At 51.9% G+C, this 23592-nt stretch overlaps 1 protein-coding gene across 2 annotated transcripts in view; it reads left to right on the top strand.

Annotated features, from left to right (window-relative positions):
* Positions 1-4230: 4230 nt before the first annotated feature.
* LOC136576280 (protein kinase C theta type-like) overlaps positions 4231-23592 on the top strand; it is an 86577-nt gene continuing 67215 nt past the window's right edge. The window contains exon 1 of one of the 2 annotated variants that reach the window (XM_066575457.1): positions 4231-4342. In XM_066575457.1, the coding sequence (XP_066431554.1) occupies positions 4259-4342 (84 nt within the window). In that variant the 5' untranslated portion in view covers positions 4231-4258. The remainder of the gene's footprint in view (positions 4343-23592) is intronic. The other variant, XM_066575464.1, reaches the window with a different exon arrangement.

Raw genomic sequence — 23592 nt, 5'->3', positions numbered from 1 at the left:
CAGCAGGGCCCCAGATCATCGCAGAACGCCGCGGAAGGTGAGTATCATTTTTTTTTCTACAGGTAGTTAGTCCGGCGTATGAGACTACTGTATATTTTAACTGGAAAAGTTGGGGGTCCTCTTATACGCCGGAATATACGGTCAATCCTATCTCAGAGATTATTGGCCTTGGCTACTATAATTTAGTGACAGCAATTTTCCAAAGAATGAGGAGCTGGAATTCTTGTACAAAAAGGAGTGCTTGCTTTATTGTGCTTGTGGTATATAAAAGAGGATTCAATGAAACGGAGAACGCGTTTCGAACCTTGACCCGGTTCTTGCAAACAGTGGCGAGGGGGGCGGGAGCTCAGTGCACTGCTCCCGTCCCGCCTCCCCTTGCAGAGATGGGCAGTGTATATCGTCCGGGCGTGAAAACCCGTCTGATATACGCCTATCTGAATAAGCCCTGATACTAATAAAGACCACAGCTCACCACGCAAAAAGCAAGCTCTCACACAGCCCAATCGACAACAAAAAATAAGAAAGCTACGGGTCTCAGAATATGGTGCCGGTAAGCAATTTTCATTGCTTAAAAAAAAAAAATTAAATTCACATTTTAAAACAGTAAAAGCATTTTAAAAAGTTATAAATGTTGTCTTTTTGTAATTATACTGACCCATAGAACCAAGTTCATATGTCATTTTTATTGAATGGTAAGCGCTATAAAAACTACACCCTTCAAAAATGGCGCACTTGCAATTTTTTCATTTCTCCCCACTTAAAAGTTTTTCCATACATTATATGGTACATTTAAATAGTAACATTCTAAAATACAACTTGTCCTGCAAAAATCAAGCCCACATACAGCTATATTAATGGAAAAATTAAAAAGTAGTGGCTCTTAGAAGGCAGCGGCGTAAAAACGAGAAAAATCTCCTAAGGCCGGCTTCACACGAGCGTGATGGGCTCCGCCGCGTAATATTCCGCAGTGAAGCCCGTCACGGCGCCCCCCAGAGACCCCATACTTACCAGCGGAAGATAGCATGAAGATGCTTCCCCGCCCACCGCCGTCGCATCATGTGACACGCCCACCGCGTCTCATGACGCGGCCGGCCGTGTCACGTGAAGCGCCGGCCGCATCATATGACGCGCCGGCCGCGTCATATGACACGCGGCGGTAGGCGGGGAAGCGTTTTTTCACGCTATCTTCCGCTGGTTGCAGCGGGAGATAGCGTGAACGGACGGCTTCCATTGACTGCAATGGAAGCCGTCAGCGCGTACACCCGCGGCAAATAGAACATGCTGCGGGTGAGGACGGGATTTCACGGTGCGAAATTCCGCGGTGGAATTCCGCACCGTGAGCATTGTGCTATTAGGTTCAATAGAACCTAATAGCAGGGGGCAACGCAGCGGATTTTTGCCGCGAATTTACGCAGCATAAATCCGTTCGTGGGAAGGAGGCCTAAGGGCTCCTGTTCACGGACGGATTTGCATTGTAGATGGATTCCGCCTTTGGACTCCGCACCAAATCCTGCCCTATAGCATTCAATGTAAAAACATGATTTCGTGCCCACGAGCGGAAATGGTTTGCAATTTCTCTGCTCGCGGAGAAGAAATTGCAGCATGCTGTAATTTTGTGCAGGCTATGCACAGACGTCTTCCTTTTGAAGTCAATGGAAGCAGTCCGTCCCACGGCCATTCTGCAATAATCATTGCAGAATCGCTGCAGGAGCCGGGTCATCGCTATAGAGGCGTTGTGGCATCCTCTGTACTGTGAGTGCACGCCGAAGCACAGGCCGGCACATCCACAATACAGAGAAGATGCTGGACAGGTTCGCAGGGGTCCCCAGCTGGGCATCGTGTCGAACTCTGCTGCGGAATTCCCCATGCGGGGTCTGAGCCGCCCGTGGACAGGTGGCCTAAAACTGCTAATTTCATATGTTCATGTCTTTTCCACCATTATTTATGGTTTGCCATGTCTTCTTTTCTTTAGGTTGCCATTAAGGATAAACAAGAGGGAATCGAATAAATCTGTCTGAAGAATGCTTCTTCTGCTATAACTTTATTTCAGCTTGTACATTGCCCTTTTCTGTGTGCCACTAATATGAAAAGTGTGTGTTTTTGTTTTATACATAAATAAAGTAACTTAAAGAGGTTGTCCCGCGAAACAAAGTGGGTCTATACACTTCTGTATGGCCATATTAATGCACTTTGTAATGTACATTGTGCATTAATTATGAGCCATACAGAAGTTATCAAAAGTTATTCACTTACCTGTTCTGTTGCTGGCGTCCTCGTCTCTATGGTGCCCGTCTAATTTTCAGCGTCTAATGGCCAAATTAGACGCGCTTGCGCAGTCCGGGTCTTCTCCTTTTCTCAATGGGGCTCCGTGTAGCTCCGCCCCGTCACGTGCCGATTCCAGCCAATCAGGAGGCTGGAATCGGCAATGGACCGCACAGAAGCCCTGCGGTCCACCGAGGGAGAAGATCCCGGCGGCCATCTTCAGCAGGTAAGTAAGAAGTCACCGGAGCGTAGGGATTCAGGTAAGAGCTGTGCGGTGTTCTTTTTTAACCCCTGCATCGGGGTTGTCTTGCGCCGAACGGGGGGGGTTGAAAAAAAAAAAAACCCGTTTCGGCGTGGGACAACCCCTTTAATCTAGTTTTGTTTATTTGAGTTTTATTTCTAATTTTTATTAAGGCCTTTTCCCTCCATATCCATACTTGTTACCCTCGGTCAGATCTGAACCTGGAGCTTCAGAACTGCAAGGTAACAGTGCAAACAACTAAGCCACCATGCTTTTTCTTCCTTCTTCTTCTTCCTCCTCCTCCTCCTTCCTCTTGCTTCTCCTCCAGAGGAGGATGAGAAATAAGAGGGAAAAGAAGCTTGGTGGCTCAGTGGTTAGCACTGTTGTCTTGCAGTGCTGGAGTTCTAGGTTCAAATCTGATAAAGGGCAACATCTGTATGGATTTTGAATGTTCTTCTTGTTCTCCTCTTCATCCTCCACCTTCAGAGAAGAAATAACGAGCATGGTGGCTCAGCCGTTAGGACTTTTACCTTGCAGCCACGGGATCCTAGGTTCAAACCTGACCAATGGAAATATCTGTATGCGGTTTTTCAAAACCCCTATGACCCGCAGCACTTCAAGGCAACAATTCTAACCACAGAGCCGTGAAACGGAAATAAACGAAAAGCATTCCAGCCGTTTTGGGGTTTTTTTTGTACGGATTTGTTTTATAAATCTGCCCAAAGAGTGGAAAGAATGCTTCCGGCTTATTTCTGTTTCACTTCCACCTTTTAGTAAAACTAGATCAATTGAAAAACCGCTAATGAGAACTTAAAGGGGTTGTCCGCCGCCGAAACTGATTTTTTTCCCCCCATGAATGCCCTGTAGAGGAGAAGCATCACACACTACAGCTTTACCCATAAAAAACTATATTTTGCTCACCTTTTTATTCCTTTCCTTCCCTTTATAAAGCTTGCCTGAAGGATTTTTCAAAGATGGCGCCGCTGGGTAGTTTCCATGATGCACTGCTGCCTTTCTCTCCGCAGTGCGCGCTCCCGATGACACTGGTCACATGACTGGAGGACCAGTGTCATGCACGCTTCACTGCTTTGAATGGAGCCGGCCGGCCCCATTCAAAGTAATGAGAGGGCAGGGAGAGCAGTGCGATCTGCTCCTACTGCTCTGACAGCAGTAGCAAGAGTTTCCTTCATCTCCCCGGCATGTCCCCTCATCACTGGACACTGTGACAACAGTGTCCCAGTGTCCAGTGATGAGGGGACATGCTGGGGAGATGAAGAAATCTCCTGCTACACCTGTCACAGCAGTAGGAGCAGATCCTGATCTCTAGCGGCACTTTCAATAGCAGACGATGGTCTGCTATTGAAAGTAGCACCAAACGTGACACACACACACACACACACACACACACGCCCACCCCCCTTACAGTGCCCCCTCCAGTCCCCCCCCCACAGCCCCCCCTTCACAGTGCCCACACACAATGCACCCCCCCCCCCCACTCGGCATCTGACAGCCCGGCCGCCGGCACTACTAGCACCCCCCCCTCCCCCTTTCCCCCGCTGCATCTGACAGCCCGGCCCCCACCAGCACCCCCCATCCCCCCAAACCCCCCTTTCAGGTTCTTACCAAGAAGATCAAGCAGCAGCACGTCCCCTGCAGGCAGACCAGAGCTTCCCAGCCGCTGAAGCTCTACTGCACATGCGCAGTAGAGAGAACAACCAGGAAGCAAGAAGCGCGTCCCCGACGTCCCGTCAAGACATGGAGCCGGCCCGACAAGAAGAACAGAAGACTTGTCGTAACCATGGACGACGGAGGAGCAACACAGGGGGGGCACCCCTAAAGGTAAGTCAATAACTTCTGTTTGCATCATTTTCCATGCACAATGTATATTAAAAAGTGCATGGAAATAGGCAAACAGAAGTAATGAGATGTAATGTTTCTGACCGGACAACCCCTTTAACCTGGAAAGGGGTTTTCCAGGACTGAAAGAAAACATCTAAAGGGCAAGGAAAGGTGTAAAATAAGTCATGCTCACCTCTTAAATGCCCTCCCTTGTCCAGCGTAATCACCCTGATACCTGCTGCCTTCATTCTGGAAGAAGCTACAGCACTTGTACCATTTAATTGTATGTTTCTCAGCCAATCACAGGCTTCAGCTGCAGCTTTTTCAAGAATTAAAGCGGCAGGGACCGGGGCTACACTGGACGAGGGAAGAAGCATTTAAGTGAGAGGCGTATGGCTTTTTTACTTTCCACTATTCCCTGCCCATTATTTACTATTTTTAAATCCAGGAAAACCTCTGGGTGTGTTTACACGGGGCAAAACGTGCGGCATGTCCACAGCAGAATTGGCTGCAGAAAATCTGCAGCGTACTTTAACATTAAGGGCTCCTGCACACGGTCGGATTTGATTTGTAGAATCTGGGGCCAGTGTCTGTCCCCAGATTCTGCAGATGCATGTGCAATGCGATCTGTATACTTTTACTATTGAGGGTAAACACCCACTTTTTGCTCGCGATTGTCGATGGGACTTTCTAATGTTAAAAACTGCAGTCCTGGCTGCTGGCAGATCACATGACTCTGCACCCAAATCCCACTGCGTTTGCCATGTGGACCAGAAGTTAGGCTCTATGCAGGTCTGAGAAACTCACATTGAGGCATACGGGTAAGTGGGGGGTAAGGAAGAGGGAATTGGACCAATAAAAGAAAAATCTTGTAGTGTTTCTTAAGTCCAATATGCTTATTACCTATGGGAACAGATTGCATCCCGAAGCACTGAAGTCACCTTCATGGTGCGGTATATTGGATACAGAGACGTAGACTTCTTTTATTTCACATTTTATTAATTCAGTGTAAAATACAGATATAAAACATTGTAATCCCACATGTAAAATGTACTGTACGTCGTCATACTGATCTCTGGAAACATTAGTGTTTAGACGTTTTCTACATTCAACTTACAGCAAGACCCAGATACTGTACCTAGAGGTGGTCAGGCTACAGCGAGTATGTACTGCTTGTAACCCAGTGTCTTGACATTGAACACCACTTCTATATCACATTACCATTGGCACACGGCACACTTATGATGTGATTTTTTTTTCAGTGGATGCAATTAAAAAGAAAAGAATCAATACTTTTCCGGTTAGGAGTTGTGGCTTCACGGGAAAGGAGCACAACCTATCTGTGCCATTAGAAAGGGACCCTCCTAAGGGTGTGGAGTGCTGAAGAATATATCGCTGCCATATAAGCAACAGGAACTACATTTACATAAGGGAACAATGCTGAGATGAAAAATAAAACCATGCTTTCTCTAAGAGCCCTCATTTGCCTCGCATTGCACTTTAGCCTATGGGATTCAGATCTAGGGTAAACCATAACGTAGGTGGAGCATGGGTCATGGAGTAAGCACTTCTAGACTCCTTACATGGTCCATAAAGAGAATGTGTAACAATGAAAACTCCCTTGCAGCTACTATAATGAGTAGAAAGCAGAGGAGCCAGATTCCAGTCATGTCATTATTATATCTGAACTCACTTTCACTCCCCGCAGTAAACCTGCAAACAATTTGTGCTCTGCATTATAATATATCCCCCAGACTCCTAAACTCTGACAAACACCACAGGGGACTCCTAGATGCTTCATTAGAATACAGTGCACAGGCTATTTGCAGACTTGCTGCGGGGGGAGTGAAAGTGAATTCAGAGATAATCATTACATCACTGAAATTATCTCTCTTCAGCTACCCATCTATATATATAAAGACGAAAGCCCTCACTGACTCACTCACTGACTGACTCACTCACTCACTGACTGACTCGCTGACTCACTCACTGACTCACTCACTGACTCACTCACTGACTGACTGACTCGCCAAAAGTTCTCCAACTTCCCGATGTCGTAAAAACATGAAATTTGGCACAAGCATAGATTATCTCCAAAATAGGAAAAGTAATTGGGTCCCAACTCGATTATTCAATTCTAGCGCAAAAGAATTGGAATCGAAATTTAATGTACATAATCTAAATCTCTCACTTCCCAATGTCATAGAAACTTAAAATTTGGCACGAGCATTGAATATGTCATAAATAGGAAAAGTTAATGGGTCACAACTCGATTATTCAATCTATGCGCAAAAGAATTAGCGTCCAAATTTTACGTACGGAATCTAATTCTCTCACTTCCGGGTGTCATAGAAACTCGAAATTTGGCAGGAGCATTGATTATGTCATAAATAGGAAAAGCTAATGGGTCCCAACTCGATTATTCAATTCTAAGCACCAAAGAATTAGCGTCCAAATTCTACGTACGGAATGTAATTTTCTCACTTTCCGGTGTCATAGAAACGTGAAATTTGGCACGAGCATTGATTATGTCATAAATAGGAAAAGCTAATGGGTCCCAATGGCACGAGCATTGAATATGTCATAAATAGGAAAAGTTAATGGGTCACAACTCGATTATTCAATCTATGCGCAAAAGAATTAGCGTCCAAATTTTACGTACGGAATCTAATTCTCTCACTTCCGGGTGTCATAGAAACTCGAAATTTGGCAGGAGCATTGATTATGTCATAAATAGGAAAAGCTAATGGGTCCCAACTCGATTATTCAATTCTAAGCACCAAAGAATTAGCGTCCAAATTCTACGTACGGAATGTAATTTTCTCTCTTTCCGGTGTCATAGAAACGTGAAATTTGGCACGAGCATTGATTATGTCATAAATAGGAAAAGCTAATGGGTCCCAACTCGATTGTTCAATTCTATGCGCAAAAGAATTAGCGTCCAAATTTTATGTACGGAATGTAATTTTCTCACTTACCAATGTCATAGAAACGTGAAATTTGGCACGAGCATTGATTATGTCATAAATAGGAAAAGCTAATGGGTCCCAACTCGATTGTTCAATTCTATGTGCAAAAGAATTAGCGTCCAACTTTTATGTATGGAATGTAATTTTCTCACTTTCCGGTGTCATAGAAACGTGAAATTTGGCACGGGCATTGATTATGTCATAAATAGGAAAAGCTAATGGGTCCCAAATCAATTATTCAATTCTAAGTGCAAAAGAATTAGCGTCCAAATTTTACGTATGAAATCTAATTCTCTCACTTCCTGATGTCATTTTATATAAAGGAAACGTTGCATGGTTACCTCCACGTGGTGTTTCCTGGGTAACGCAAGAGAACTATGCAAAATGGTGAACATATGTTTTTCCGGTATCTCTAAAGTAACCACAACTACATAAGATTTTCCGTGTGAACACCAGATAAACACCAGTACCAAATTAACTCGGGCGAAGCCGGGTATATCAGCTAGTACATTATAATAGTTTAGTGACATTTTCCCTTTAAAATAGAAGAAAACTGTTACTCATATACTTACAAGTAAAACAGCTCATCATACACTGGGTGTAAAGTTTTAGCTTTAACTTGTGTTCGTTGACCTTTCACTATTGGGAAAATATGATGGGGACAGAGATCAAGGATGACGAAGGGATCACTAAGACCTATAGAATATTATAGCATTAGACATAGAAATCATCTGCAGATAGTCGATCACATATAGCATATATCTTAAAGAGGCTCCTAGTATACATAGCATATTATCATATGTACATTATATAATGCTGCAGAGATCATTAGAAGTAAACGGCCTTCTTTAAACTCTCGATACACAATTGTTTGTGCCAAACTGTCACTTACAGTACTGCTTTTTTGCAAATGCTGGCTGTAGACACAAATGCAACAGCACCCCCTTTCAAATTTTAAAGGGAACCCGTCACCAGTTTTTGAGATAAACAGGGAGCATGATGGTCTAGCAATTTTTACAAGCATTCTACATATGTAGTTATTAAAATTGCAATTGTCTGATTCAACCCCAAAAACATACCTTCACAGCTGCATGTGCAATCTGTTACTTGGGCCCTCGGAGTCACTGTGGTGGAGCCAAAGCCTTCCCAATTGACTGTTTGTACAGGGACCATTCTGCTTACATTGACCCTCCATGTGCTTGTGACATCATACTAGAAGTGCTGCTGTAAAGGTTTTTTGGAGTGAACAGCACACAGACAATTACTTGTCTGTGTCATTGGGTAAAGCTGCTACCGCTAGGAGATGGACACAGAGCACAATAAGAGTTTGTCCCTCCCACTAGCTATACCCCTCCTGCAGGCACTGAGATACAGTTTACCCCTCCTGCAGGCCCATAGCAGGCGGGCCTTCCTGCTCTCTAGGTCTCTGCGCTTATCCCCTAGCTGGGAGCTGAAATGAAGAAAATAAAGACACGGTGAGTAAACGGGATTCGTAAGTATGGCACTACCACCCCTCACCTCCCTACTTCCATCTCCCCCTCCTCCTAAGCAGATAAGAGGAGGTGAACCTCTCACTGGCGCTCCTTTAGGCTCTGACGCTGTGGTTGGCACTGCCTTACCCTGCGACATTACAGTTGCAGATCACTGGTCCTTTCAGGTACCACTAGCACTTTTGGGTCCTGTCATCGCAAAAGTGTAGATTTTTAACCATTTGTAGAGCTGCGCCATTTTATTGCTATGATTGTAAAGGCGGAAATGGCCTTCACTGATGGGCATTATGGACATGTTTTAGATCAGTGGTCCCCAACCTTTTTGGCACCAGGGACCGGCTTCAAGCAAGAACATTTTTACAAGGCCTGGCAAGGTTGGGCGGGACATGGGCGGGGCTTTGGTTATATGGGGCGGGGTTATGAAGGGGGTTGGAGTTTAGTGCATTCTTATTTAATTATGACATTTAGAATGTCCTGGCAGTACACACATAGGGCAGTATATAATCTATCCCTCCCCCAGCACACACATAGGGCAACATATAATTTATCCCCCCCCCCCCAGCACACACATAGGGCAACATATAATTTATCTCCCCCCCTCCCCTCCAGCACACACATAGGGCAGCATATAATTTATCTCCCCCCCCCAGCACACACATAGGGCAGCATACAATTTATCCCTCCCCCAGTAATTAGCAGCCCCCCCAGTAATTAGCAGCGCTTCTCCCTGTAATAAGTAGCCCCCCCCCTCAGTAATAAGCAGCCCCCCCCAGTAATAGGCAGCCCCCTCCCTTAGTAATAGGCAGCCCCCCTCGGTAGTAAGCAGCCCCCCCCCCGTAGTAAGCAGCCTCCCCCAGTAGTAAGCAGCCCCCCCAGTAGTAAGCAGACCCCCCCAGTAATAAGCAGCCCCCCCTGCCCAGTTGTAAGCAGCCCCCCCGTAATAAACAGCCCCCCCAGTTGTAAGCAGCCGCTCCCCCCAGTAACAGGCAGCCCCCCCCCAGTAGTAAGCAGCCCCCACCCCTCAGTAATAACCAGAACCCCCCCCCCTTCAACCCATATACTTACCTCCCCGCTGTCATCGTCGGTCCCTCTCTGCTTGCCCAGACGTCAGTGTGCAGCCCGGCACGCTTCCTCCCCGAGTCCTCTCCTGCGGAACTCATGAGCAGGGAACTCGGGGAGGAGGTTCCTGGTTGCACACGGAGGTCAGTGTGTGCCGGGACCAGCGCGATTACCAGCGGGGAGCTGGGGCGCCCCCGCTGGTAATCGCCTCAGTGGTCAGCGGCGTCGGCACGCTGCGGGCCACATAGCACAAGGCAGCGGGCCCGATTTTGCCCGCAGGCCTTGTGTTTAGAAGAAAAGTTCCGCAGACCGGCGCTGACCTCCTAACGGCCCGGCCCCGGTCTGCGGACCGGTGGTTGGGGACCCCTGTTTTAGATGACGTGACAGCCGTTTGTCATCAGTATTTGCCTTTTGCGATCTACTGGGCAAATGTTGTCGGCATTTGTCCAATAGAAAATAATTGCAATACTGATGCAAATATGCTGATAGATCGTGAAAAGGCTGCAAACCTTCCACAGCAGAATTGGCTGCAGAAAATCCACAGGATTTTACAGAATCAGCAGTGTGGATGAGACTTCAAGGAATCTCAAGCAAACGCTGCAGTGGAAATCCGTCGCGTAAAATAACCTACAGTGCAGATTTTAATTCTGCATCTTGTCAATCCATGCTGCGGATTCTTAGCGCTGATTTCACCGTTTCATAAATGGAGTTGAAATCCATGACAAAGTTGGCCTGATTTGCACCAAAATCCAGAGCGGAATGCTTTACGATGAGGGAATGTAGCCTTTAGCTGTATAATTGGCAATGACCTTTTCTATTCCGTTGTCACCGGCATTTGGTATCTATGCAGTCTTAAAAAGATGTTTGTAATTTTTCAGATTAACAAATGATGAAAGTGATGAAGAAGAGTCGTCTGATGAGGAAGAAGAAGAGGGTAGTAGTGATGCTGCGAAAGGAAGTGATGAAGCCTCTGGAGAGGAGAGTGAGGAGGAGGAGGAGGATGATAAGGCAGCCTGTAGTAAACCTGTTGTTTGGAAAGGAGTCAAAAAGAGACTCAGAGACTGAATTGGGAAAACCATGATCGTCACATCCCTCTGTATGAAATCATATATGTATAGTATTTTGTACTGTTAATGTACATGTTGAGTATTAAAATTAATTTAAATTTTCATTAGTCATCACATATTGGGCACTAATATTGATTTGTTTTAACCTTTGGCTGACAGCTGATGTACATCGGATATGCATGGGGTTTGTATGAAGTGGGCCCTATCTGGCTATTAACAAGTAAAGGCCCGTTTAGACAACGATTATCGCTCAAAAGCCGTCTTTTGAGTGATAATCATTGTGTCTAATTGCACTGACATTGTCCAGTTTTCGTTAAGCAGTCGCTGAACTTTCAGCATGCTGAAAGATAGCGATCAGTTATCAGGCATTCACAGCAGAATACAGCTGATACTATTGTTTCAGTTGTATCCCGCTCTCTGAAGACAGGCGGGGGATATAAAGAACACAGCTGTCCAGCTGTGTTCTTCATCCCCCACTCGGAGCGCTTGGTTGTATAACAGCCGGTCGCTCTGAGCAGGGAACAGCTGGATGCAGAAGACATGCAGCCCCGCTTGTCTTCTGCATCCCCTGCTTGGAGCGCAAGGTGATTGCTCAACGTTTGAGCAATCACCTTGCGCTATAAATGGAAACCCGATTATTGCTCAAAAGACATCTCTTGAGTGATAGTAATTGTGTTTAAATGGGCCTTTACTAGATATGAGCAAGCACGCTTGGCAAGGTCAGTTACTCGGGCGAGCCTCGCTCATCTCGACTAACTGCCCTCTCCTCCGAGCGTGCGCGCGCGGTGGGGGTGGGGGTGGAAGAGAGAGACATCCCGCTCCCCTCCGCTCTTCCCTGCCGACCCCCGCTACCTCACCGAGCACGCTCGGAGAAGAAGGCAGTTACTTGAGATGAGCAAGGCTCGCTCAAGTAACTGACCTTACCGAGCGTGCTCACTTATCTCTAGCCTTTACATCTTGTGGTCAGTACTGGCAGCAGCATTTAAATGGCCCAACAGAAGGGGCTCCCACTGTCTGCCGATCTCTGAGATCTCGGGGTGCCATTCATTGTGGAGGCCTGAGAGCTGCCATGGATTTTCGCCTATAGAATGTCTGCAAAAATACAATATACTGTGATACTGAGAAATTGCAGTATGTTATAAGCATTCAAATGATTGCAAGTTTAAAGTTCCCTGTGGGAACAAACAAAAAAATGTAAAAATTAGAAATCTGTTTACCTTAAGAAAAAAAAGGAAAGTTTCAACCCCCCCTTCTCATTTTTAACATTGGATTTATTAAAGTCCTATCAATGAATTTGTAAAACAAACAAAAAGATTTATCCCACACAGTGAAAAGAAATACACAACACTAAAATTGTGTTGTTTTTGGTCATCCTGTCTAGAAGAAAAGATTTAAGAAGCATTTAAAGAGTCATGATGTATCTGAAAATAATACCAATAGAAACTGCAGGATGTGCTGCAAACAAATGAGCCCTCCTACAGCCTCATCGACAGAAAAGTAAAGTCACGGGGTTAGAAGATGACAATGAAACTTTTAGTACGTAACTTTTTTTTCTTTACAAAAAATGTGGCCGTATCAAATTTATGCTTTATTCGTCCTGACCCACAGAATAAAGTCAGCTGCACCAGGTACGCCGTAAACACAAGATGCCCCCCAAACTAGCACAAGGGTTTTTTCCATTTCATACCACGGAGAAATATTTAAAAGTTTTTCAGTACGATAAGTTGTACCATAGAAAACTACAGCTTGTCCTGCAAAAAACAACACCTCGAGGCAGCTATGTCGATTGAAAAATTAAATTTTTTTTTAAAGCCGGGCAACCGCTTAAATTTTTTTTTCAACAGCTGTCCATGCAATAAAATAATAAAAAATACAAACTGTGACCTCTGATTGGCTGCAGTGGTCACCTGACTTCCACTTTCAGTACAATCAGACCTCACAGGAGCTGCTGTACCGTTATCCAGGGGTAGAAGAAAGTTGTTTTGCGGGAAAACGCCTCAATAGAAATGGTGTCCACGGCATCGGGGATCCTGTTTGCTAAGGACACGGCTCCTACGGAGCAGGAGAGGTTGGTCCTATGGATGAGGAAGCCCAAGGTAACAGTAGTGCCGCATATTTCTTGTGCGACACCCTTGTGCTGGTGACATCGACGACGCCTGGAGTTCTGTGGTGTTCGGACGCAGCGCCTACAGAGTGGAAGGGGTCAGTGATGATTGCAGAAGGCCCATGAAACAAGTGCCTTATGGCCACCAGATCGGGGCGTTGCACATGACATGTATATGCTGGTCTGAGACGCCACATGATGGCAAACGCAGCGTATTATGCAGTGAAAAAATTCCATGAGACTTACCCATAAGTTGTGATTGTGTAAGGAGATGCAGGGCTATGACACAATTCTATACAGCATGTGGAAGCGATGGGTACACATATGTATTTGCCTACTGACAGAGTTATACCCACATGCAGATCCGCGACAGAATAGCCTTGGCATTCTGCTGTGCTTTTACAGCCATGTGAATACAACCTTCGGACATGTTCACATGTTGCAGATTTTCTGCTGCAGAGAAAAATCCACACTAAAATCTGCAATGATGCGCATTTGCCACAGATTTAACCCCCTCATTTGAAGAGTAGAAACTCGCTGTGAAAATTCGCAGCTCAAAAAAAATGTTGCGGATTTAAATTCTGCGTCGCTTGTCATTTTATGCTGCAGGTCTTCCCCACAGCATGCGGACGGCGTTTCTTAAAATCCCATCCACAATTCCTGTACTATAAATGCTGTGGGTGTTTTCCACGTGGGAATGCACCTTAAGGCCACCTTCACACATGGCAGAGTCGCTGCGGCTTTCCGCAGGAAATACACACCACATCCACAGCTAAATGGTGCCCATTTGGCTGCAGTTTTTTATTGCAGATCCTAACCCCTGTAGTTCAAGAATTGAATTCTGTAACATAAATGGACATTCTGCAGATTTGTCGCAGAAAATTTCCGCACCGTGTGAATATTTTTGAAAACTCCTGCCTCTGGATTGTACTGTAAGGCTGGGTTCAGATGGGGCGGAAATTCCGCCGGCAATCTTAAGGCCGAGCTTAAACACCAAAGTGGCCAAGATTTGCGCAACATGCAATGTCAGTAGCCCATTGATTTTTATTGGGCCACTCATACTTAGGTGTGTGAAAAAACACATCATTCACTTGAAAGAGAACTGCAGCATGCACTATAATGTTTGGAGATTGGCATCACGCAGCAAACAAACATCACTGTGTAGTTGTTGTGCAGCGCGCCGCTTCTCACGGCCATAATAATGGTGGCCAAAAACAATTGTACTATATTTTTCAGTGTATCCTCCATATATATATGGCGGCAAATTCTGAATATGAATTCACATGAAAAATGCGTCAAACAGACGCGTACTTTGCAGGCAGAATTACCGTGGACATTCACACGTAGTGGAACCAGTGCGGATTTTCCGGAAGGAGAATTTGGACCAAAATCTGCATCAAATTCCATGTAAAAAAAACGCACAATTGGTGTGGACTTCAAAAGGGGTGACGTCTACTGCGGTGCCAAGTCAAAGGGCGAAATCTGTTGCAAATCTGTTTAATAAAATACAAAAAAAAAAATCAACAATGGTGCAGAATGTGATGTAAATATTCCGCTGTGGAAAACCTGCATCGATTCTGTTACGTGTACCCTATGGCTGGGTTCACACAATCCAGAATTGCCGCAGAATTTCGGTGCAGACTTTCTGCAAGGAAATTCCACTGGCAATTCTAATCCCGGGATGAAGCAGCAAATTGGACGAGATTCGCTAAATTCTAGTCCACATGCTGCGGCCAAGCTGCGCTGAAATTAACATGGCGCACGGAAATCCAAGCCGCAGCATGTCAATATTATTGCAGTTTCCGCTGCGGTCAACTCTCTTCTTAATGGGGAAGAGCTGGCCGCAGAGGAATAAGCCGCTTGAAAAGCCGCTGGACTTCAAGCTGCGGAAATCTTGTGGAATTTCCGTGCTGTCCCACTGCGGAAATTCGCGTGAGATTTCCGCGGGATTTCCATCCTGTGTGACCGCAGCCTAAGGTCTCCCTCACACATGCGTTCCGGTAAGCACCGCGATTTAAATCACGGTGGTTTGCCGCAATTTTACTTTCGCTTTTAGCCTCAGGGAGCTGCAGCTGACAGCGGAGTTTAACATACCTCACCATTGATGAGGTGCGCTAAACAGGCAAAAATAGAACAGCCACCGCTTGAAAATCACGGCACTGCGATGGAGCTGCTGTATGAGCGGTCTCATTGAAAAAAAATTTTAATACAAAGGAAAAAGGGAGGAGTTAACGTACTCGTAATGAGTACTTACGCACCCGAGTACCGCCATTTTCGAGTACTTCAGTACTCGCGCGTAAAGATTCGGGGGGCGCCGGGGGGCGGGGAGAGGCGCGGCGGTGCGGGGGGTAGCAGCGGGGAACAGGGGGAGCCCTCTCTCTCTCTCCCTCTCCCTCGCCCCCCCACTCCCCGCCGCAACACCCCGCGCCGCCACGGCGCCCCCCGAACTTTTTCGCCCGAGTACGGAAGTACTCGAAAATCGCGGTACTCGGGTGAAAAAGGGGCGGGGCCGAGCACGTTCGCTCATCTCTAGGAGTTAATGCAATTTATATGAATAATATCTACAATACATAGGTAAAAAGGATGAAAACGCCTGTGCTTGGTAATTTATGAGAAGAAATTCATCATGAGAAATTAGGGTAATACAATAGTGTTTAATTCATCCATGCATTTTTCCACCTGAACACCATAAGGCATTAAGCCTCAAAAGAGCGGAAAAACTGTATTAAAAAACTCCAGAAAAATGCATGCTGGGTCTTGGCCAAATAGTGCCTATAGTTGAACAACAGGAAATTGCAAAGAAATTGCAAAACTGAAGCAAAAGATTGTCAGGACAGCACCAGGACTGACGATGAAATGGGTTAACCAGGCGTCCGCCATGTAATGGGACACAGGCAGGATATCATTGCGCAGTACAAGTGTCTCTCCCTCGAGGGTCAGCTGTCTGAGGCTCCACAGTCCATCTTTATGTTGACTTTGGGCAAGAGATTTTGCCAATACTCTAGGACTGCATGATCTTTTCCGAATGTGACTCCCAGGATCTTCATAAAGTCCAGCTGGATGGAGAAAGGGGATGTACTATGGACTCCAACCTCCCGCAGTTGACTTTGGCTCCTGTAGCTTGACCATATTCCTCACAGGTCCGGATAATCACCATCACGAAGTTCATTGTCGAGCAAATACTTGGCCACCTGGTTCTCTGGATTTCTATGAATAGACTCTGTAAGGATAGACTCTGTAAAGAAATTCATGACATAAAAAAAAGAGAAGATGTGAAAGAAGGCAGTTTTATCTGAGCACAAAAGAGACCCAAGGTTATGGACGGAAGCGGGGGACCATCGCCAGAAAAAGGGCCGGCCCCGCCAAAAAGCAAAGACGGATGCGGGCGGAAGCGGGGGACCGTCGCCAGAAAAGGGGACGGTCCCGCCAAAAAGCAAAGAGGGATGCGGGCGGAAGCGGGGGACCGTCGCCAGAAAAGGGTCCGGTCCCGCCAAAAAGCAAAGAGGGATGCGGGCGGAAGCGGGGGACCGTCGCCAGAAAAAGGGCCGGTCCCGCCAAAAAGCAAAGAGGGATGCGGTCGGAAGCAGGAGACCATCGCGAGAAAAAGGGCCGGTCCCGCCAAAAAGCAAAGAGGGATGCGGGCGGAAGCGGGCGACCGTCGCCAGAAGGAGAGCCGGTCCCGCCAAAAAGCAAAGAGGGATGCGGGCGGAAGCAGGGGACTGTCGCCTGAAAGAGGGCCGGTCCCGCCAAAAAGCAAAGAGAGATGCGGGCGGAAGCGGGGGACCGTGGCCAGAAAGAGGGCCGGTCCCGCCGAAAAGCAAAGAGGGATGCGGGCGGAAGCGGGGGACCGTCGCCAGAAAGAGGGCCGGTCCCGCCAAAAAGCAAAGAGGGATGCGGGCGGAAGCGGGGGACCGTCGCCAGAAAGAGGGCCGCTCCCGCCGAAAAGCAAAGAGGGATGCGGGCGGAAGCAGGGGGCCGTCGCCAAAAAGAGGGTCGGTCCCGCCGAAAAGCAAAGAGGGAACCGAAATACAAAGAGGGATGCGGGCGGAGCGGGGGACCGTCGCCAGAAGGAGGACCTGTCCCGCCGAAAAGCAAAGAGGGATGCAGGCGGAAGCGGGGGACCGTCGCCAGAAGGAGGGACGTTCCCGCGGAAAAGAAAAGAGGGATGCGGGCGGAAGCAGGGGACCGTCGCCAAAAAGAGGGCCGGTCCCGCCGAAAAGCAAAGAGGGATGCGGGCGGAAGCAGGGGACCATCGCCAAAAAGAGGGCCGGTCTCGCCGAAAAGCAAAGAGGGATGCGGGCAGAAGCGGGGGACCTTCAGCCGAAAGAGGGCCGGTCCCGCCAAAAAGCAAAGAGGGATGCGGGCGGAAGCGGGGGACCGTCGCCAGAAAGAGGGCCGGGCCTGCCGAAAAGCAAAGAGGGATGCGGGCGGAAGCGGGGGACCGTCGCCAGAAAGAGGGCCGGTCCCGCGAAAAGCAAAGAGGGATGCGGGCGGAAGCGGGGGACCGTCGCCTGATAGAGGGCCGGTCCCGCCAAAAAGCAAAGAGGGATGCGGGCGGAAGCGTGGGACCGTTGCCAGAAGAAGGGCCAGTCCCACCAAAAAGCAAAGAGGGATGCGGGCGGAAGCAGGGGACCATCGCCAGAAAAGGGGCCGGTCCCGCCAAAAAGCAAAGAGGGATGCGGGCGGAAGCGGGGGACCGTCGCCAGAAAGAGGGCCGGTCCCGCCAAAAAGCAAAGAGGGATGCGGGCGAAAGCGGGGGACCGTCGCCAGAAAGAGGGCCGGTCCGCCAAAAAGCCAAGAGGGATGCGGGCGGAAGCGGGGGACCGTCGCCAGAAAGAGGGCCGGTCCCGCCGAAAAGCAAAGAGGGATGCGGGCAGAAGCGGGGGACCGTCACCCGAAAGAGGGCCGGTCGCGCAAAGAAGCAAAGAGGGATGCGGGCGGAAGCGGGGGGCCGTCGCCAGAAAAAGGGCCGGTCCCGCCAAAAAGCAAAGAGGGATGCGGGCGGAAGCGGGGGGACCGTCGCCAGAAAAAGGGCCGGTCCCGCAAAAAAGCAAGGAAGGATGCGGGCGAAAGCGGGGGACCGTCGCCAGAAAGGGGGCCGGTCCTGCCAAAAAGCAAAGAGGGATGCGGGCGGAAGCGGGGGAGCGTCGCCAGAAAGAGGGCCGGTCCCGCCGAAAAGCAAAGAGGGATGCGGGCGGAAGCGGGGGAGCGTCGCCAGAGAGAGTGCCGGTCCCGCCGAAAAGCAAAGAGGGATGCGGGCGGAAGCGGGGGACCGTCGCCAGAAAGAGGGCCGGTCGCGCAAAAAAGCAAAGAGGGATGCGGGCGGAAGCGGGGGGCCGTCGCCAGAAAAAGGGCCGGTCCCGCCAAAAAGCAAAGAGGGATGCGGGCGGAAGCGGGGGACCGTCGCCAAGAAGAGGGCCGGTCCCACCGAAAAGCAAAGAGGGATGCGGGCGGAAGCGGGGGACCGTCGCCAGAAAGAGGGCCGGTCCCGCGAAAAGCAAAGAGGGATGCGGGCGGAAGCGGGGGACCGTCGCCTGAAAGAGGGCCGGTCCCGCCAAAAAGCAAAGAGGGATGCGGGCGGAAGCGGGGGACCGTCGCCAGAAAAAGGGCCAGTCCCACCAAAAAGCAAAGAGGGATGCGGGCGGAAGCAGGGGACCATCGCCAAAAAAGGGGCCGGTCCCGCCAAAAAGCAAAGAGGGATGCGGGCGGAAGCGGGGGACCGTCACCAGAAAGAGGGCCGGTCCCGCCAAAAAGCAAAGAGGGATGCGGGCGAAAGCGGGGGACCGTCGCCAGAAAGAGGGCCGGTCCGCCAAAAAGCCAAGAGGGAGGCGGGCGGAAACGGGGGACCGTCGCCAGAAAGAGGGCCGGTCCTGCCGAAAAGCAAAGAGGGATGCGGGCAGAAGCGGGGGACCGTCACCCGAAAGAGGGCCGGTCGCGCAAAAAAGCAAAGAGGGATGCGGGGCGGAAGCGGGGGGCCGTCGCCAGAAAAAGGGCCGGTCCCGCCAAAAAGCAAAGAGGGATGCGGGCGGAAGCGGGGGGACCGTCGCCAGAAAAAGGGCCGGTCCCGCAAAAAAGCAAAGAAGGATGCGGGCGAAAGCGGGGGACCGTCGTCAGAAAGGGGGCCGGTCCTGCCAAAAAGCAAAGAGGGATGCGGGCGGAAGCGGGGGACCGTCGCCAGAAAGAGGGCCGGTCCCGCCGAAAAGCAAAGAGGGATGCGGGCGGAAGCGGGGGAGCGTCACCAGAGAGAGTGCCGGTCCCGCCGAAAAGCAAAGAGGGATGCGGGCGGAAGCGAGGGACCGTCGCCAGAAAGAGGGCCGGTCGCGCAAAAAAGCAAAAGAGGAATGCGGGCGGAAGCGGGGGGCCGTCGCCAGAAAAAGGGCCGGTCCCGCCAAAAAGCAAAGCGGGATACGGGCGGAAGCGGGGGACCGTCGCCAGAAAAAGGGCCGGTCCCGCCAAAAAGCAAAGAAGGATGCGGGCGAAAGCGGGGGACCGTCGCCAGAAAGGGGGCCGGTCCTGCCAAAAAGCAAAGAGGGATGCGGGCGGAAGCGGGGGACCGTCGCCAGAAAGAGGGCCGGTCCCGCCGAAAAGCAAAGAGGGATGCGGGCGGAAGCGGGGGAGCGTCGCCAGAAAGAGGGCCGGTCCCGCCGAAAAGCAAAGAGGGATGCGGGCGGAAGCGGGGTACCGTCGCCAGAAAGAGGGCCGGTCCTGCCGAAAAGCAAAGAGGGATGCGGGCGAAAGCAGGGGACCGTCGCCAGAAAGAGGGCTGGTCCCGCCAAAAAGCAAAGAGGGATGCGAGCGGAAGCAGGGGACCGTCGCCAAAAAGAGGGTCGGTTCCGCCGAAAAGCAAAGAGGGAACCGAAAAGCAAAGAGGGATGCGGGTGGAGCGGGGGACCGTCGCCAGAAGGAGGACCGGTCCCGCCGAAAAGCAAATAGGGATGCGGGCGGAAGCAGGGGACCGTCGCCAAAAAGAGGGCCGGTCCCGCCGAAAAGCAAAGAGGGATGCGGGCGGAATGCGGGGGACCGTCGTCAGAAAAAGGACCGGTCCCGCCAAAAAGCAAAGAGGGATGCGGGCGGAAGCGGGGGACCGTCGCCAGAAAAAGGGCCGGTCCCGCCAAAAAGCAAACAGGGATGCGGGCGGAAGCGGGGGACCGTCGCCAGAAAAAGGGCCGGTCCCGCCAAAAAGCAAACAGGGATGCGGGCGGAAGCGGGGCACCGTCGCCAGAGAGAGTGCCGTTCCCGCCGAAAAGCAAAGAGGGATACGGGCGGAAGCGGGGGACCGTCGCCAGAAAGAGGGCCGGTCGCGGAAAAAAGCAAAGAGGGATGCGGGCGGAAGCGGGGGGCCGTCGCCAGAAAAAGGGCCGGTCCCGCCAAAAAGTAAAGAGGGATGCGGGCGGAAGCGGGGGACCGTCGCCAGAATAAGGGCCGGTCCCGCCAAAAAGCAAAGAAGGATGCGGGCGAAAGCGGGGGACCGTCGCCAGAAAGAGGGCCGGTCCCGCCAAAAAGCAAAGAGGGATGCGGGGGACCGTCGCCAGAAAGGGGGCCGGTCCTGCCAAAAAGCAAAGAGGGATGCGGGCGGAAGCGGGGGACCGTCGCCAGAAAGAGGGCCGGTCCCGCCGAAAAGCAAAGAGGGATGCGGGCGGAAGCGGGGGAGCGTCGCCAGAAAGAGGGCCGGTCCCGCCGAAAAGCAAAGAGGGATGCGGGCGGAAGCAGGGGACTGTCGCCAGAAAGAGGGCCGGTCCCGCCAAAAAGCAAAGAGGGATGCGGGCGGAAGCAGGGGACCGTCGCCAAAAAGAGGGCCAGTCCCGCCGAAAAGCAAAGAGGGATGCGGGCGGAAGCGGGGGACCGTCGGCAGAAGGAGGGCCGGTCCCGCCGAAAAGCAAAGAGGGATGCGGGGGCGGAAGCGGGGGACCGTCGCCAGAAAGAGGGCCGGTCCCGCCGAAAAGCAAAGAGGGATGCGGGGGCGGAAGCGGGGGACCGTCGCCAGAAAGAGGACCGGTCCCGCCGAAAAGCAAATAGGGATGCGGGCGGAAGCAGGGGACCGTCGCCAAAAAGAGGGCCGGTCCCGCCGAAAAGCAAAGAGGGATGCGGGCGGAATGCGGGGGACCGTCGTCAGAAAAAGGACCGGTCCCGCCAAAAAGCAAAGAGGGATGCGGGCGGAAGCGGGGGACCGTCGCCAGAAAAAGGGCCGGTCCCGCCAAAAAGCAAACAGGGATGCGGGCGGAAGCGGGGGACCGTCGCCAGAAAAAGGGCCGGTCCCGCCAAAAAGCAAACAGGGATGCGGGCGGAAGCGGGGCACCGTCGCCAGAGAGAGTGCCGTTCCCGCCGAAAAGCAAAGAGGGATACGGGCGGAAGCGGGGGACCGTCGCCAGAAAGAGGGCCGGTCGCGGAAAAAAGCAAAGAGGGATGCGGGCGGAAGCGGGGGGCCGTCGCCAGAAAAAGGGCCGGTCCCGCCAAAAAGTAAAGAGGGATGCGGGCGGAAGCGGGGGACCGTCGCCAGAATAAGGGCCGGTCCCGCCAAAAAGCAAAGAAGGATGCGGGCGAAAGCGGGGGACCGTCGCCAGAAAGAGGGCCGGTCCCGCCAAAAAGCAAAGAGGGATGCGGGGGACCGTCGCCAGAAAGGGGGCCGGTCCTGCCAAAAAGCAAAGAGGGATGCGGGCGGAAGCGGGGGACCGTCGCCAGAAAGAGGGCCGGTCCCGCCGAAAAGCAAAGAGGGATGCGGGCGGAAGCGGGGGAGCGTCGCCAGAAAGAGGGCCGGTCCCGCCGAAAAGCAAAGAGGGATGCGGGCGGAAGCAGGGGACTGTCGCCAGAAAGAGGGCCGGTCCCGCCAAAAAGCAAAGAGGGATGCGGGCGGAAGCAGGGGACCGTCGCCAAAAAGAGGGCCAGTCCCGCCGAAAAGCAAAGAGGGATGCGGGCGGAAGCGGGGGACCGTCGGCAGAAGGAGGGCCGGTCCCGCCGAAAAGCAAAGAGGGATGCGGGGGCGGAAGCGGGGGACCGTCGCCAGAAAGAGGGCCGGTCCCGCCGAAAAGCAAAGAGGGATGCGGGGGCGGAAGCGGGGGACCGTCGCCAGAAAGAGGTCCGATCCCGCCGAAAAGCAAAGAGGGATGCGGGCGGATGAGGGGGACCGTCGTCAGAAAAAGGACCGGTCCCGCCAAAAAGCAAAGAGGGATGCGGGCGGAAGCGGGGGACCGTCGCCAGAAAAAGGGCCGGTCCCGCCAAAAAGCAAAGAGGGATGCGGGCGGAAGCGGGGGGCCGTCGCCAGAAAAAGGGCCGGTCCCGCCAAAAAGCAAAGAGGGATGCGGGCGGAAGCGGGGGACCGTCGCCAGAAAAAGGGCCGGTCCCGCCAAAAAGCAAAGAGGGATGCGGGCGGAAGCGGGGGACCGTCGCCAGAAAGAGGGCCGGTCCCGCCAAAAAGCAAAGAGGGATTCGGGGGACCGTCGCCAGAAGGAGGGCCGGTCCCGCCGAAAAGCAAAGAGGGATGCGGGGGCGGAAGCGGGGGACCGTCGCCAGAAAGAGGGCAGGTCCCGCCGAAAAGCAAAGCGGGATGCGGGCGGAAGCGGGGGACCGTCGCCAGAAGGAGGGCCGGTCCCGCCGAAAAGCAAAGAGGGATGCGGGCGGAAGCTGGGAACCGTCGCCAGAAAAAGGGCCGGTCCTGCCGAAAAGCAAAGAGGGATGCGGGCAGAAGCGGGGGACCGTCACCCGAAAGAGGGCCGGTCCCGCCAAAAAGCAAAGAGGGATGCGGGCGGAAACGGGGGACCGTCGCCAGAAGGAGGGCCGGTCCCGCCAAAAAGCAAAGAGGGATGCGGGCGGAAGCGGGGGACCGTCGCCAGAAAGAGGTCCGGTCCCGCCGAAAAGCAAAGATGGATGCGGGCGGATGCGGGGGACCGTCGTCAGAAATAGGACCGGTCCCGCCAAAAAGCAAAGAGGGATGCGGGCGGAAGCGGGGGGCCGTCGCCAGAAAAAGGGCCGGTCCCGCCAAAAAGCAAAGAGGGATGCGGGCGGAAGCGGGGGACCGTCGCCAGAAAAAGGGCCGGTCCCGCCAAAAAGCAAAGAGGGATGCGGGCAGAAGCGGGGGACCGTCGCCAGAAAGAGGGCCGGTCCTGCCAAAAAGCAAAGAGGGATGCGGGGGACCGTCGCCAGAAAGGGGGCCGATCCTGCCAAAAAGCAAAGAGGGATGCGGGCGGAAGCAGGGGGCCGTCGCCAGAAAAAGGGCCGGTCCCGCCAAAAAGCAAAGAGGGATGCGGGCGGAAGCGGGGGACCGTCGCCAGAAAGAGGGCCAGTCCCGCCAAAAAGCAAAGAGGGATGCGGGCGGAAGCGGGGGACCGTCACCAGAAAGAGGTCCGGTCCCGCCAAAAAGCAAAGAGGGATGCAGGCGGAAGCGGGGGACCGTCGCCAGAAAAAGGGCCAGTCCCGCCAAAAAGCAAAGAGGGATGCAGGCGGAAGCGGGGGACCGTCGCCAGAAAAAGGGCCGGTCCCGCCAAAAAGCAAAGAGGGATGCGGGCGGAAGCGGGGGACCGTCGCCAGAAAGAGGGCCGGTCCCGCCAAAAAGCAAAGAGGGATGCGG

Source organism: Eleutherodactylus coqui, chromosome 1 (genome assembly GCF_035609145.1).
Source record: "Eleutherodactylus coqui strain aEleCoq1 chromosome 1, aEleCoq1.hap1, whole genome shotgun sequence".
Taxonomy (NCBI): Eukaryota; Metazoa; Chordata; class Amphibia; order Anura; family Eleutherodactylidae; genus Eleutherodactylus; species Eleutherodactylus coqui.
Note: the sequence above shows the minus strand (reverse complement) of the source record. Positions and strands in the feature narration are given on the sequence as shown.